This window comes from Macrobrachium nipponense, chromosome 46 (assembly GCF_015104395.2).
Source record: "Macrobrachium nipponense isolate FS-2020 chromosome 46, ASM1510439v2, whole genome shotgun sequence".
Taxonomy (NCBI): domain Eukaryota; kingdom Metazoa; phylum Arthropoda; class Malacostraca; order Decapoda; family Palaemonidae; genus Macrobrachium; species Macrobrachium nipponense.
Genome location: NC_061106.1, coordinates 26670947 through 26687737, shown reverse-complemented (window position 1 = coordinate 26687737; position 16791 = coordinate 26670947). Strand labels below are relative to the sequence as shown.

General features: G+C 39.1%; 1 protein-coding gene across 1 annotated transcript; it reads right to left on the bottom strand.

The window, feature by feature from the left end:
• On the bottom strand, positions 1-15623 carry LOC135214826 (uncharacterized). Its single transcript, XM_064249212.1, has 5 exons — positions 15489-15623; positions 4560-4675; positions 3555-3674; positions 2947-3048; positions 1-231 (listed from the first exon to the last, which is right to left on the bottom strand). Exons 1-5 carry the CDS (start codon positions 15499-15501, stop codon positions 91-93), a joined length of 492 nt encoding a protein of 163 aa, XP_064105282.1. The 5' UTR covers positions 15502-15623; the 3' UTR covers positions 1-90.
• Between the last annotated feature and the right edge of the window lie 1168 nt (positions 15624-16791).

Sequence of the window (16791 nt, the reverse complement as noted above, 5' to 3'; positions counted from 1 at the left end):
TATGATATAAAACTCTATATTTATACACTTCTATAATACAGTAAATAAGGTGAAACAGCTCCCAGTAACTGAAACTACATATGAATTTCTTTAAATAGGACTGGCTTTAAATCCACGGTCAGCATAATCAGCTCCTTCCCTCCTGTCAGAAACCATGGGATATCTGGAATCAGCTGTGGTGACACTCTCTCGGGACTTAAGTACATACCATCCACCTTTACGTGTCCAATCCTGAAAGAAATGCACCAATCTTAGCTTCAGGTTCTATAAGCTATAAAAAGGTAAAGATATACACATTTTCATAGTAAAATTATTTCAATACTTACCAATTATTCATCTCAATATTACTTAACTGGCATGGCAAAGTTTGAATTTCCAAGTTATAACAAACTAGGTTGATAAGCAGTCTGTTTTTTACCCTCCCACTTGCAGATAGCTTAAGAGAGCTTTTTACTTTCCAGTCATTCTTTTCTTTGCCCACTATATGGTGGGAGGTCAGATGAGTTTTATGAATTTTATGAATGTTTGGTAAGTACATCATTGGGATAAATTTGAAAAGAGATTTGCATCATTTTGATATAATTTATCAATCATTCATCTACCCAAATAGTACCTCATTGATGTTGATGGAGGGCTAGTAAACCCTTATAATCATACTTCAACCTAGGTGACCCAAATAACTGGAAAAAATATAGGAACACCATCCTTATGACCACTCTCACCTAATAAGAAATCTTCAGAGCTAATGCTGGGGCTAAGCCAGCTAAAGTGACCATCATAGCAAGATGCAATAACTAGTGCCATGGGTTTTAGTTGTTCACCAAGATAGCTAACAGAAACTAAATAAGACCTCTCTGAAGAATGTACACTCCTAAATACAATCAATGACTTCCTATTCCCCACACAAAAATAAACAAGAATTTTAGAAAAGCCAGAAAGAAAATGGAATTTCCTTCTTTGGGTTCAAGCACCTCAAGTAAAACAATTAAGCTTTCAAAGAGTGATATTTCAGCACATTAGCTAAAAATTACTTCATAACTTCATAAAGTTAAAAGATGTCTTACAGTGGGAGGTTCAACATTGACTGAAGGTAATGTTCATCTCATAAATAAGCATGAGCGGTCTGTAATTAAATGACAACTTATTTATGGAGAAGGCAAAATATTTGCCCATATCATCTTCGGCTTTCAACAAATGAATAGACAATCTGGCCAAAAGCAACTTGGCAATCACAAAAGACTATCTTTAAAGGTAGCTACATAAACTGAAAGGTTGATCTGTACATCATCATCTTCAGCAAGTTCTAAATTTAGTTGTTGATAAAATTCTTAACAGCAGCCAGTAAGTTGCCTTTACACAGACATGAATGGTTTATCCTTGTCTTTTGACTCACCATTATTGTCTGGCTCAGGACAATAACTGAAGAGTCCAATAATTGCATAAACATTTTAAGAAAATGTGGTTGGAAGATTTTCAACTTCTTAGCCAATGTTCTCTTCCTTCTTTCCTGTATAGGTACAGCTGACAAACCTAGGAAGAGAGTGCTCACCCTTGTCTGAAGTTACATCAGCTTGAATAAGTTTAGTGCTCTTTGCAAGTGAAAATTATGCTATACGTTCGTCAAAACCAATTGGGTTACAGCTATTGCTAGGAATCAACAAATCAGTGAGTGAATTATTCTCCCTAATATGTTCATCACACCTGGACCTGAGAACAGAAACTTCCAACTTGTCAAAAGGTGACAAAGCTCCTTTGTAATTTTTATAATCATGTCTAGGCATACAGTGTGACTTTTAATTTTACCAGACCTGTTATTCTATGATTCTTTCATCTTACCCTCTTCCCTTAAAATAATCAAGAAGAACTAGGTTAGGTGGCAAACAATGTAAGAGAGGGCATGACCCATCTTTGGCAGACTCCTCTCACAAGATGACATCATGAACCTTTACTTCCATGCATGTAAGCAGTTTTGTGGAGTCCACCAGATCATCAGAGGACTTCCGCATTGAATCTCGAAGGCACACACACACAAGAGTCTACATGTTACAGAGAGGAATGCTGTCACTATGCTTCTTCAAAATTTAATTTATATTATTATTATTATTATCATCTCATGAAAATATAAATATCCATATAGTAGATGCACCATAAAAATTCTCTCATCTCAGAAGAAAGAGAAAGACAAAAGAGTTGTTCTTGGTTAAAAGTGAAATGGAAAGGTTTTTTCTTTAAAATACTATCACATACGAACTTTGTAATTACAGTTATATTATTATTATTATTTGAAAATACTATTAATAAACATAGTACATACTAAATGTACCATAAAAATTCTCTCATCTCAGTGAGAGAGAGAGAGAGAGAGAGAGAGAGAGAGAGAGAGAGAAGAGAGAGAGAGAGAGAGAGACGAGAGGGAGGAGAGAAGAGAGAGAGAGAGAGAGAGAGAGAGAGAATTATTTTTATTATCTAATGTTATTCAATTTACACAAAAGCTTGAAAACTTATAAATTCCATAAAGAAATTAACATACACTTCGCAGGGTTTTTCTAGGATTGGAAAATATTGCATTTGCATTCGCATGTTTGTGAAATACTCGTGTAGGATAATTAGTTTGATTCCAATGAAATCGCGTAAGAGTGAGGCATTACTGTATATCTTTCTTATGAAACTGAAAATTTCTGAGCTACTTGTTTTCAAAACTTGATGACTTTGTTTGTAATCTGGATATTCAATAAAAAAAAAAAAAAAATGTTGAACTCTTAGTGTTTCTCTACAGTTTGTTCATATGGGGACTGCAACATGTGGGCTATTCATTTAATATTCACAAGTCACACAAGAGTGACCAATTCTAAAACAAAAAAACTGTTTGTTATTCCTTTAGGTATGATAAGTTCCATGGTTAAGCAGTGGGATTTTTCCAAATAAAAATTACAGTACAGTACTTACATTCTTATTATATGAGAAATAATAGTATGTTGCAACTGCTGCACCATATATCATTAAGAACTTTCCAGTAAACCAACGATATTTTGCAGCTCGTTCATAACCCTGCAAACAGAGAAAAATAAATCTATAAAATAATGAAAGTACTAAAAGTCTCTAAAAATTTTTTACATATTACACTGACTGAAATTTTAATAGTTTTTAATTTAATCTTTAAAGGTTAAAGGCAGTAGACTAAAAGGACTGAACTGCCCCTTCCATATAAAACAAGGTATTTTGAACATATCAGTGAGTTACATTTCTATTCTAACAGGAATTATCCAGAGGATTTGTACTTAAATAAGAAAGGAAATTGGAAGCATTTGAAAAAAAAATTGCAAAAGTACAAAGACTTCTACTTATCCAGAGGATTTGTATTTAAATGAAAAAGGAAATTGGAAGTATTTGAAAAAAAAATGCATAAGTATAAAGACTTCTATGCAAAATTTGGTAGGTGTAGCCTTGATATTTAACTGCTAATATTTTCAATAAAATCAAAATGAACAGCAGAAATTAAAACAGTTTTAATCATCTATTGAAGGAATGCAATGGTTTGAAAATTTAACAATTACCAATGCTGGAACTGTAGCTTTAAAAATTGTATCAAGAGGCCAGCGGTAAAATCTTCTTATTGGGTTGTAGCGAGCTTCATAATATCCAGGGACAGGTTTTGGTTCACTTTCTGCCAAGAGCTGCAAAATAATTTATCACCAATTAAATTTCATACATACTACTGTACTGAAAAATACACTTGTAAAATTAACATGACATTATAATATTACTGCCACAATAACCATCTTGGCAGATATATCTCAATCCATTTATAAAAGAAATTTGTAATATTAGCACATTCTTACTGCAACCACACGGACTGAAAATCCTGATACCACGATCAATGTCACTGTCCTCAGTAGACTGATCTTTTGACAGTAAAGCAAATACTAATATATCGAATACTTGTACTTGATCTAAAGTATGCAAAATAAAGCAAATTTTAAGAGTAATCAGTGTTATTTCTAACATACAAAACTGAAGTTCTTTACACATGGATTTTGCATGCAAACACTAGTTGAAACAGCCATTCAAACTTATTGACAAGGTAGGGAAAACCCTTGCCTATCTCTTGGTTAGCTTTCCTATTTGCCTTCCAGCCCAGGTCCCAAAGTAAGGGGTGGCTGAGGTAGGCTATTTATGTAAGAACTTCAAGTTTGTATGTTAGGAAAAATATATACGTATTACTTTTAAAATTTGCTATAGTTCCTACACAAATATAAACCTTCATTTTTACAAAGGAGCATTTTGTGGTCCTTTGTATTTTCTTAATACGAAACAACACTTTCTTGAGGCTAGGGAATAAAAATTAACACAGCCTGTATAACTCCCAAGAAAGCACCCCTCACTCAAAAGACAAGGATCTCAATTTTCTATTAGTCTATTTTTTAACACAAATAAACTATACTACCTTCTCAAAATTCTTCTTAGGAATGGAAAGGGCTTAAGAAGTGTTTTAAGGAATGCACAATCAATATTTCTAACAAGGTCTCAGTCAAGAACGAGAGACTATACACCATACTAACCTGATCCTTCAGCCATTGCTTACGATATGCCCGATCAGCATCTGTCATACCACTAACACGAGCTCGTTCCTTTTTGAATGGTCCCTCAATGGGGAAGGCCTTAACTCCACCAGTGTCTGAAAAAAAAAATTTTAAGAAGCAAAAATTTCCCAACAGTTTTTACAGTTCATAAACTATTTCTGTATAATACACATGAGTATTTCTCCACAAATCCAAATTATATTGATTATCTAGCTAAACCACACCAATTTGAGGCTTATCTCCTAGTCACCAACTCTTATTTATTGTTTCTTGCACTTGCACAGGAAGTTAGTCTGCAAATCAGTACAGCAGAGTGAATACAACTCTAGCAAAAAATTCTTGGTATGCTATCAAAATGAAGACTTTACTGGAGACCTTTTTTACTCTTGATGAATACGGTAATGTTAAAATGAACAAAAAACTATACTCTTACATATTGCACAGCTAGTTTAGGAGACAGCACACAAGAACTACCGAGCTTTGTTCAAAAACATTCTGTGTGATTTTGACTTACTTGTTGCCGATCAATGCTCTCCCCAATGACTCCAAATGGCTTACTGACAATGTTTGGTATAACGATTAGGAAGGTTTTCTTGACTTCGATATTCATTCGCATTTAAAATTCAACATTTTACTGAGGGATTTAAATATAGTAATATACTTAAAGGTTATTCATTAGAGGGGGAAACCCTGTTAGGACCTTTGAAAGGTTCAGTTCTCAGCAAATTTTAATAATGTAAAAGGCTTACATAAGGCCTACTACCCTATGATATAAACACAAGAAAACATTTTTCACCTTGCTTATAGCAGTTTTTTACCCTGGTTATCTGCAATAAAGTTAATTGTAATGATATGAATACACAAGGAATGAGATAAGCTTTTACTAAAAACAAAATCTTCAAACCGTTCACAAGAGGTTCTCCTTCATGAAAGAAAGTCTACGATATTATCATTAGGCAAAACACATTTTCACCAGTTTTGCTCCCCAAGAACATATTGCCGGAATATGAAGCACTAATTTTTACTCCACAACAAACAAGGGCAATGGTTTTCAGCAGAAACACCAGAATATAGCTCACATGTGGCAGATACAAAGAAATCTTAAGTGTAAAATGGGAGAACACTGACAACAGTGCTATCAAGGCTGTGAACACAGTGGATAAAATAGGCACTCAGGTCGCTTGATTCATTGGCCTACCCAATAAGATTTTGTTTTTCTTGTTAGTCTAAGACCGCAAAAGCATGCCTTGCATGAGAAATGCCATCTATGAAAATGTTATTGTATAAATACAATTAAGTTTGTTCATACTTACCTGGCAGATATATATATAGCTGTATTCTCCGAAGTCCGACAGAATTTCAAAATTCGCGGCACACGCAGTGGGCGGCCAGGTGGTGGTACCCATTCCCGCCGCTGGGAGGCGGATATCAGGAACTATTCCCATTTTCTATTCATATTTTATCAGTGCCACTGTCTCCTGAGGGGAGGTGGGTGGGCACTTTAATTATATATATCTGCCAGGTAAGTATGAACAAACTTAATTGTATTATAACAATAACATTTTGTTCATGAAACTTACCTGACAGATATATATATAGCTGAATCCCACCTTCGGAGGTGGGGGAAGAGACAGAATAGGATTTTTGGGAAACTAAATTAAGTTGATGATATACATCTTGGTTCCTCACCTGTTAGCATAGCCGACTTCGTGATTACTGTCACTAAAGTCTGCTTCTGCGTTACTAGAGTTGCCAGCGAGGTAGAGACCTGTAATGCTGGTGCGCTCTAGATGATCTGTCAACAGGGGCGTGACCACAATGTGACTAGACCATATGACCATACTTCTGAGGGCAACGAAGCTAAAACCACCACCTGACCTAACCTATTAAAGTTAGTTCCATAACTTCTAGGCTAAAGAAAAGGAACGCGCCTCAAGCGACCAACCCTTCAAAGTTAAAAGCACACCTATCCCTTTTCTATAGGATAGGATTCGTGTTGCTTGCTGCCCCCAATAATATATCTACGGATATGTATGGTCCTAGCGACTTACAGATCTCAAATGTCGTCTTCACATCCCGTCGGGAGTGTGAAGCGAACACAGAGTTGCTTCGCTAAAGCGTGGCACTCAGGATGTTACTGAGTGTCATGCTCTGTTGAAATGCTTCCGAGGCCGCGCCCTCACCTCTTGAGCATTCATATTAAGAAAAAATCTCAAATCTTTATGCAAACATAATGAATGAGACTTCTTAAAAGAACTCCTTGACTATAATGCCAGGGTGTTCTTGGACATGAACCAGTCTGGTCTTTTACGGAACACCGCAGATTGTCCGTTGACCTCGACTTACTATAGTTTTATTAAGATAAAACTTGAGAGACCCGACAGGGCACAGGACTCTCTAATGCCTTTGCCCAATAATTTGTGCCATACCCTTGGTCTCCAAACCTTCGGGTCAAGGGTTAGACAGGTTTTCGTTCTTATCAAGAACGGAAGGCTTAGAGGACAGACCGCATTATGTCCTTTAAAGCTAAAACCTCTGATGATAGCTAAAAGCTCACTAACCCTCTTTGCCGTGGCTAGAGCGGTTAGAATGTTAGCCTTTCTGGTCACGTGTATTAAGTTCGCAGAAAGGATAGGTTCGAAATGCTTTTGGCATCAGAAACTCAGACTACGTCTAAGTTCCATGCCGGAACCTGCGATCCAGAGAATTTCAAGATCTCCCCAGACCTCAAAGATCGTGAAGCTTTGTTGTTTGACAGAACCGAATCTCTGAGCCTAGAGGCCGTCAACAACATATTTGCATATTCTACAATAGTTAGGACTTCTATCTTATCTCGTACTTCATACGGAAAGATAGAACCATAAAGAAATTCACAGAGGTCGAGTTGGAGGAACAGTCATTTCCCTTCACTATCCAGAAACGGGGGCCCGCTCCGATTGAACACTGAAAATAGGCAGCACTGCTTTGCCTTGGCCAAGAGACTGCCATTAATCTAGAAGATCTTATCGCTTCTCGATAGTCTGAACGCCTTCAGACTCAGAGAGGAGAGATATTAGATACTTCACTAAGTGACGAAGTTAGATTACACCGATTCTCTCGGGAAGGGTCTTTGGACAATTCTCTGAATGACCTGACCTCTGTGAATCCAACCTCTTAGAGGCCAACATGTGGCGACTAAAGCTAATCTCTAGGATCATGAATAAGGGAACAACTTAAGAGGAAGCTCCTTCGTCTTCAAAATTACGAAAAAACTTAACGAAAGGACGCCCTCAGTCTCTCCTCACTTTCGAAATACTTCTAAGTGAGGATTACTCAGACGTCAGTAGTTGTTGCCTTCGATCGAGAAGACCCGCACGGACGTGCACTAGTTTAACGAACCTCTTGAGGACCGTTACGTTCCGTGCCCAAGCCCATAACCAATTCTCTGTTCTTGAGCTATGAAAGAGCTGAGAAATTATCCGAGATGATTTGGGCCACTCGATCCAAACTCACCCTTCGAGGAACTGGAGAGCCGACCAATTTGGCTTCCAATTCTTTCAGACAATGTGCCAGAACATCTGTTCCTCTGTTCGGATGTCTGGCACCCTCTCGCTATCACCCGAGGTGATCCTCAAGCCGTTGAGAGAAAATTAGAATTATTACAAGATCTTTGATGTTATTCCAATTTCTTCGTGAGGAAAAATTGTAGAGGTCTCAATTGCTGTTTATTCAGGGAAAACAAGCTTCTCCAGCGAGCGGAAATGGTCCCCAGCAAACTCATCCATTCCCTCACTCAGCCTGCTTCCTTCCCTAAATAAGGCTGCACTTTGCATAAGCAGGAGAGCATTATTATAGTGCTATGCCGCGGTAGATTAGTTCGTACAGAATCTGTTACCGTGCGGTAAACCCGCACCGAACAAGTATAAGAGATATCTTGTTGAAATTTTCTAAGTAAACGGAAGGCATGTTCATTCATGATTACTAGAAATTTCCTCAACCCGAGGCTAAAATCCATGATTGTATTGCAGAGAGACGCAACCAAACGCGCATGACACCGAGCTAGCCGGTACTGCGTAGATCACATCACAGTAACAGCAGCCTTGTTCATCGTCTCGCACTATCTGCCTGAGTTGCCAGCTACTCCTTTTACGAAGGGATAGGTATGAAATTATCGAGCAAAAGGAAACTCTCAAGCAGGCATATTTAAACGAAACAAAATTCGCTAAATACAGAATCTGAGTTGGTGTTGTCGTAACAATACCTGAATAGTTATTCTTACTCCGAAAACTCTTGGAAGGTTGAAGGGAGTGTCAAATAAATACATTAGAACAACAGTTCTTTCGGCTTCTATCCGCAGAGGTAAATACTATATGCGTATATGACTTGACCCATGCGTTAGCAAAATGACGCAAAGATAAACTACGTAAGTATTGTAGTAATTTGAACATCGAATTCTCTACTACATCTTTCCTCGACGAGGAAGAGAGAAAGAAAGGAAAACGACTGTCCACGTTCTAATGAATGAGACTTTTTAAAGAACTCCTTGACTCTTTGCCAAGAAAAGGGAGTAATATTCGAATAGAGATCATCAAGAGAGAACCGAGGATCGAAAAGGACCGTTCAAAGTTCTTATGATATTGGACATAAGACTTCCTGGATCTAGTCTACAAGTCTTTTTCTTACTCCCCGGATGAGCCTCTGAAAATGAATGAGAGCTCTTCGAAATTTGTTAATGAGTTTATCCGCTTAAACGATAAAAACGTTAAAATCTATGTCAATGAGAACTACCCCATTTATGAGGGGTCCCCCACTTAAATGACAAAACGTTTAGTATCTTGACAATGGGGAAAACGTCCTTACTAGACAAAACTATTAGCACTTTGCTAATAGGGGAAAACCCTTTAACATGACGGAAAGTCACCCAGGAATCCGAGTATATAATCTTCCCGATTCTCAGAGAAATCGATGAAGAGGAAAGAGGGATCGAAGAAAAAATTCGGGTATGTCTCTCCGCTAACTCCGAATCCTTTTTAAAAATTTCTGTAAAGGAATGTCCTGTGGAGAGTCCTGAAAAAACCTCCTCTTGACGAGCGTTTATAAAGCGTCAAGCGTCCTAAGAAACGTCCTGAACAACAAATAAAACGCCTTCTACAAGTCTTTTCTCTCGCAAAGCGTCCTGCCGAGCTTCCACCGAAGCGTCCTGGCGAATGTGCACAAAAGCGTCCTCAAAAGCGTCCTGGAAAGCGTCCTGCTGAGCGTCCTCAAAAGCGTCCTGCCGAGCGTCCTCAAAAGCGTCCTGCCGAGCGTCCTCAAAAGCGTCCTGCCGAGCGTCCTCAAAAGCGTCCTGCTGAGCGTCCTCAAAAAACGTCCTGCTTAGCTACGAGCGTGTCTGAGCAGAGAACACCAAGTCTTCTGAACGACGTTTCAGAGAGGAACTCGTTGAGCGCCTTGATGCATGCAAGGCCCGCCAAGAGGCGTCCTGGCGAGCGACCTTGCCAACATCTCAATGTTATGACGAACCGCGTTTTGCGTATGACGTTGAATATTTTTAAGGGACGTCCTCATGCGAGTCTCCATGGAGAGCCGCACGCTGCTCCTGAAGAGTGTGAACACTAAAGGAAGACGTATGGCTTTCGTCTTCCGCAAGGTGCTTGCCGAAGCGTCCTGGAGAATGTCTCTACTTATAGGACGTCGAGCACCTCCAAAAGCTTCCTCACGTCTAAATTGCCCTTCTTATGCCGACCAGAGACATAAGTTGTTTGACTGTGGACAAAGCAGCTTGCCGGCCGTCAAAAACTTATCAGCTTGCTTTTCGAAGTAAAGCGAACGTTACATAACGTATACGGAGCGCCATGAGGAGAGGAGACGAATACTGAGTTGCTCCTCCAAAAGGTGGAATCAAGAATGTCCTTGATTACCAAATTCTTTTGGAATGCTAGCGAGGTTGAAACAGCTCTAACTTCATGAGCGTTCACTCGCAGGAGGCTCAAATCACTCTTCTGGCAAGATGAATGAACTCCTCCTTATAATGTACAAGTGATATATACATGAGCGTTCATATACATGAGCGTTCACTCGCAGGAGGCTCAAATCACTTTCTTATTGTGGCAAGATGAAATGAGCTCTTAATAATGTATAAATGATGTATACATGAGCGTTCACTCTCAGGGGGCTCAAATCACTCTTCTGGCAAGATGAATGAGCCTCCTTAATAATGTATAAATGATGTATACATGAGCGGTCACTCAGCAGGAGGCTCAAATCACTCTTCTGGAAAGATGAATGAGCCTCCTAATAATGTATAAATGATATATACATGAGCGTTCACTCGCAGGAGGCTCAAATCACTCTTCTGGCAAGATGAATGAGCCTCCTTAAATGTCCCTTAGAAAAAGAGCCAGTGCATTCTTCTAAAAGGGTAAATGTGGTCTCTTTACTCCTCATCCTCTCGTGACGAGAGAGAGGACGTGAAGCGTCCTCTTCTCTAAAGCTTCTTTAGGGGGTGCGAGTCCTTCCGAGAGCCCCAACCCCTGTGTGGGGAGGATGCCTCGGAGGCCGAGAAACAACCCTTGAAGCTTCGTGCACGTGCTCGATCTTCGGCAGCCTGGGAAGCGACAACAGGACCTGCCGAAAGGAAGCCAGATCAGCATGAAAAACCCGTAACCCTCCTTCGGCTTTTGACATGCCCTCTCCCTGGTTTCTGGGAGTCCGACAGAGGTCTAGGCCTAGAGGCGTTATGGGGCCGATCTGACGTTCCCTCCTAACGAGAGAGAGGACGTTGAAGCGTCCTCTTCTATAAAAGCTTCTTTTAGAGAGGGCGCGAGTCCTTCCGAGAGCTCCAACCCTTGCGCGGGGAGGACGCCTCGGAGGACGAGAAGCAATCCTTCAAGATTCGTGCGCGTGCACGATCTTTAGCAGCCTGGGAAGCGTCAACAGGTTCTGCCGAAGGGACGCCAGATCGGTGGGGAGCCCCCGTAACCCTCTTGCGGCTTTCGACATGCCCTCTCCCTGAGTCCTGGGAGTCCGACAGAGGTCCAGGCCTAGAGGCATTATGGGGCCGATCTGACGCCCCCTCCACAACACAAGGGGCACTACACTTCACAACACTGATTGGAGAGCGAGCACTTTAGTCTAAGATTACTTGATGTAATCCTCTAGCAGACACTTCTTCTAGGCCCGTAAGCCATACCACAGGGTTAGGCAAAATAAAATCTACAGGAGGTTAGAAGGTTCATTATTTCTAACTTCTGTTTACTGTGGAGGAAAACTCCTGATTCTAACACGCTCTAAAATGCGTACATGAATCCTACTTCTTCCGTAATCAGTCACACATTACACTAATTACATTGAACTTATGCAAAGAAAACAAGTAAACGCCATATACACTAAGCGAGTGTCTACCGAAAGTTCCGGTAGCTTCACCATCCCCCATGCAGACAACAAAATCTGAAACTAGGCTAACTAGCCTCAGACATCAAATGCAATGAAAAATTTACGATAGCGTATGCCTAGCCACAAATCCAAGTCAATAATCGTAAGAATAATTAGGATACTTAAGCGGCTAATGAAGTTTCAAAATCCTAGGCGGAGGTCTGTAAACAGTTGTTTACCGACCGGCGACAGAAAAAAAAATGGGAATAGTTCCTGATATCCGCCTACCCAGCGGCGGGAATGGGTACCACCACCTGGCCGCCCACTGCGTGTGCCGCGAATTTTGAAATTCTGTCGGACTTCGGAGAATACAGCTATATATATATCTGTCAGGTAAGTTTCATGAACAAAATCTAGGTTCATATTCCTGTAAGAACTATAAGAATATGTTAGCCTATGTACTAGGCTGCATTTTTAATTAACTTATTACCTATATAACAAGGAGAAATAAAAAAAAATCCATTTGTTAACAGGTTCTGAGCTCGTTCTCCCTCAATTCCTTGGAAAAAGCACTGACATTTTACATTTACAACTGTACTGTAAGCTATTTTATGTTTTTCTTTATTTAGTACTGCTGATACATACCTAGCCTAGTACAGCCTAGCATACCTTTCCAAAAGTTGTGGCCACCTTCCTAGAAGCAGATCACAGACACAGCCTAGCTAGGTAAGCAGGAACACAACCTAACATTACTAACCTTAACCTAGGGTTCCACACCTTGATCAACCCACACAATCATGACCTGACACAGCCTGGTTCCACTGTACCAGCAACTAGGTAGCCTAAACTGTAAATGTTTATCTTAATACCAGCCACACTTGCATGTTTGGTACCTGCCCCATGTTAAATTATGGGAAATATATCTATGCAACTGTAAATTTGCAATATATTTTGGCAAGCATTTTAGGCCCTAGCTTATTAGGCTATGTACACTTTTCTAAACAGTGCAGAAACCCAAATTGCCTAGAGTAAACATGATAGGTATGAATGTAAACTATCTAGCCTAACACCACCTTAGCTAGGTATACCTAAATGAAACTATAGAGTAAACAACCGCAGACGATCTATTGTCATCGCGCTGGCCAGGCCTTATTCACTCGATATTTAATTGGTGAAACAAGAATACAATCACAACTTTAAGCATACCATTCAAAAGACTGAAGTTTTGTCAACATAATGTGATATATGAAAGCCCCATACAAACTAAAATAAGCAAGTGACCTCTTTGCAAAATATGTTTTCAAGGCAGTTTTGAAATCCAATATGGCGGCAGTCGCGTGACTGGCTGTTCTAACCACAGACAATCCACCATCCTTCCCAGCACTCGTTTGAACAATGTTAGCCTATATCTGTAACGTTTATTGATCTTACTCAAGATTGCAGTTGTAATCAGCACAATAAAACAACATTTTCTTGCCTATGTTAGCGAAAGTATGAAACTTTTTATTCCCGGGGTCATGGTTTGAACTGAATTCATTTTTACCTTGTAATTGGTGGTTTTATCCTTACTGCCACCACAACTGAAACACTACAGTGCTTATTTGATTGTAATTATACACATTTTGGTCTTAATTCACTCCAAATTGCACTTGAACCACATTGCTGTTCCTAGTTCCTAAGCACTCACTCCACAAACACAGTTACGAGCAGCAGATGACTAAACTGTTTATGAGGTGCAAAGCTTTATTCCCTTAATTGTTTACTTTACTCATTATTTAGTTTAACTTTAGTACTTTGTTACTTCAAAATTTTTATTTAATTCATGTCTATTATAGTATATCCCTTTTTTGCAACCAAATTAACCACAAAAAATTACAGATATTTCTTTAGTACGAGCAGACGACAGCAAAAAGGCTCATTGTTGCCAATCCAGTGGAGCTTCACACATACGCCGATGCATTTACAAACCGTTTCCATGAATTCTAGTTGTCATAGTAATGCAGTAATGATAAAATTGCTGTAATATGTATATATACTATGAATAGATACGCTAATTTCACTTATTTCCCCGGTTTTGTGTAAGTCTTATACTCAGTTTGAAGTAAACTCATACCAATTGACAACATTGATAAATAATTGAAGAGCGCAAAACGCCGCAAAGAATGCTGTAGTTCCCTTAGATAAGTACTGGTTAGAGGTCGGGTTCACAATTGTTGTGATGAAAGTTCCCCAGCATCTAGGTATGGGTACAAGTGTTTTAATCGTAAGTCAAAATTTCACAAGCGTTTTGGGATAGTGTGCACTGTGTTGGCCACACTTTTCATTACCCTCTGTTTAAATCTTAAAATAGGGCCTTAATTTCTAATTTTGGAGAAAATATTTACTTCGAAAGGAGTGTAGAGGGCTTGAGCTCCTGCTGTCACCACCAACAACTCGTGACTGATGACCATCTCCAGTGTCAGGACGTGTTAAAGTACTTTTTCGGAGGGTGGCCAAAACCGCGGTAGTTGGTGAGTTGGCCAGTCCACTCGGTTGTTTACCCTAGTAGCTATGCATAACAGAACAAGACGTGGGCAATTACCTAGCTAAGCAGCACTCTTACTACAAAAACCCAATGGATTTGGCTAGACTACCTATGGGTAAATGTAGTTCTTTGGAAATTACAGGTTCCTATAGTATTTGGGTTGCTTATTGAGAATTTATCGTTATTTTATGGAGGTCAACTGTGCTAATTAATTGGGCCCCCTGGGGCTAGTACCTAGCCTATACTCCGTTTTTTTTCATCTGTCCATCCGCCAATGGTGTTTGTGTATGGTAACACTGCGTCCCGGTAAATAGTTACGCTGTGTGTAAGTGTTAGGTTAGATAAAAGGATATCTGGGTGTACATTTGCAACTGAAAAGTGTTTTAATAATTTACTGAATGCGAATTACACCGTTAATATTCGAAATAGGATATTATTATTATCGTTGAATGTAACTATATCTAAAGCCCGGGACGCAGTGTTACCATACAAAAACACCACAGGCGGATGGACAGATGAAAAAAAACAGAGTATAGTACTACTACACACGATGAATAGGCTACCTACATTTGACGCCCCAATTCCTAGTGGGTGTCGTATTCGCGGAAACGGAGTTACTACCTACTACCTATTGCCTAGAATTACCCGGTTATGACCGTAAATTAGTAGGTAAACTTGTGCCCAACCGGTAGGCTGCCTTGTAGGTAAGGGATAGGCTAGGTGCTTTAGAGGCCTAGGTAATCCAAATGGCTAGCCTACTGGAAGAAGGGCCTAGAGCACCCTCTGGGGCTGCATAATAATGAGAAAATTGTCTTCCAGATATAGGCTACCTACCTAAATTTAGTCTGAGTTTACCTAAATGCGGCTAAGATTAGGATAAACAAGTGGCCTTGCCTAGTTAGCTATTTATCGTAGGCTATGGTCATTTAAAATACACTGCTGCCTGGCAGCTATACTAATTAGTGGCAAGAAAATAATAGGTTCAGCAAATTAAAACATATTTAGAATTGTGTTTAATAATTAAAAGGAATTACCTCTATCTGCCATTTTGGACGGGGTCGTCGGTTTCTACGGCTGAAAAACAATAACTTAAAAACCGGACTTTCGGTTTCGGGGCCGAATAACACTGCAATCTTAAATGGCCAACGGTAAGTATTGATTCTCACATGAATTGGTTGCAAGTTAATTTGCTTGTCAACTCTGTGAGGATTGTTAATAAGAAATCAATCTTTTCATAACAGTTTATATGATAAAGACTAGGACAGTTAAATAAAAATTCTTTGCAGCCGTGAAAAGATCAAAATAGTCTTTTGAAAACTTTTTAAAAATTAAGAACTGAACACATAATCTGTCTAAATGAAGCATACCAGGGTAACCTGCTAAAGCATAACTTTATATAAATAAAAGGATCTCGTTGGATTGGCCGATAATATGAAGGCTTTTATGTCAAAAATATCTATATTTTACTTCACATATGCTCAGATATTTAATTTGATATAAATGCGATGGCAAAATTATCTTTTATCTCAGTTGTTTACACCTACATTTCATCTGTCACAGTCCAATCAATTCAGATCAATGTAAAACACTTTAGGAAGACATTGCCGAATATCATCCCGACTATCACACTTGTTATTCTTGTAACATACTTTTATTAAGATGTAGCTGAGTATCCCTTGCACACCTCCGATTATTTTGTCGTAGAATTTTCAATCATTACTCTTAACATGATCTTTACACCATATAATATAAAGCCAATGGTCTGCAGATACCTCCACTGACGTTTTCTCAGTAACCTCACTCTGGCTGGGCATACTTTTCCCCAACACTTACTTTATTTCGGTGTCCTTAAGTTTGTGTGACTTGTAGTTAAAAGCTCTCTGAGTTTTCAAGGTAATTTCTTCAGTTTTTATCTCAACTCCAGGCCGTATTGGAAACAAATGTAGTACTACAGACATAAGGTGAAATTCAAACTATTGCGAATGACATTTAATTTTAATTCTCCATAAACGACATCGATGATACAAATGGAAATCTAAACAAATCTCCTTAGCAAAGGAATGGATGGCATTTAAGCAATTAAAATTAAATGAAAGTAAAAGGGAATTTATGTTGCTTGGGAAAGAAAATGGTTTTGTTTTACAGTGAAGCATATTTTCATATGGTTTTGTGAGTAAACTGTGCTTCCCGTGTAACTTGATATGATGCAAGGCACACTGTATGGAATTACTCGTATTCTACATGCGACCTAACGAGAACACCCCACTAGCCTTCTAACTCATTCCTTGAGACCATGAACACTAATTATTTTCTTCTTTGCTTGCTTATTGGACTCTT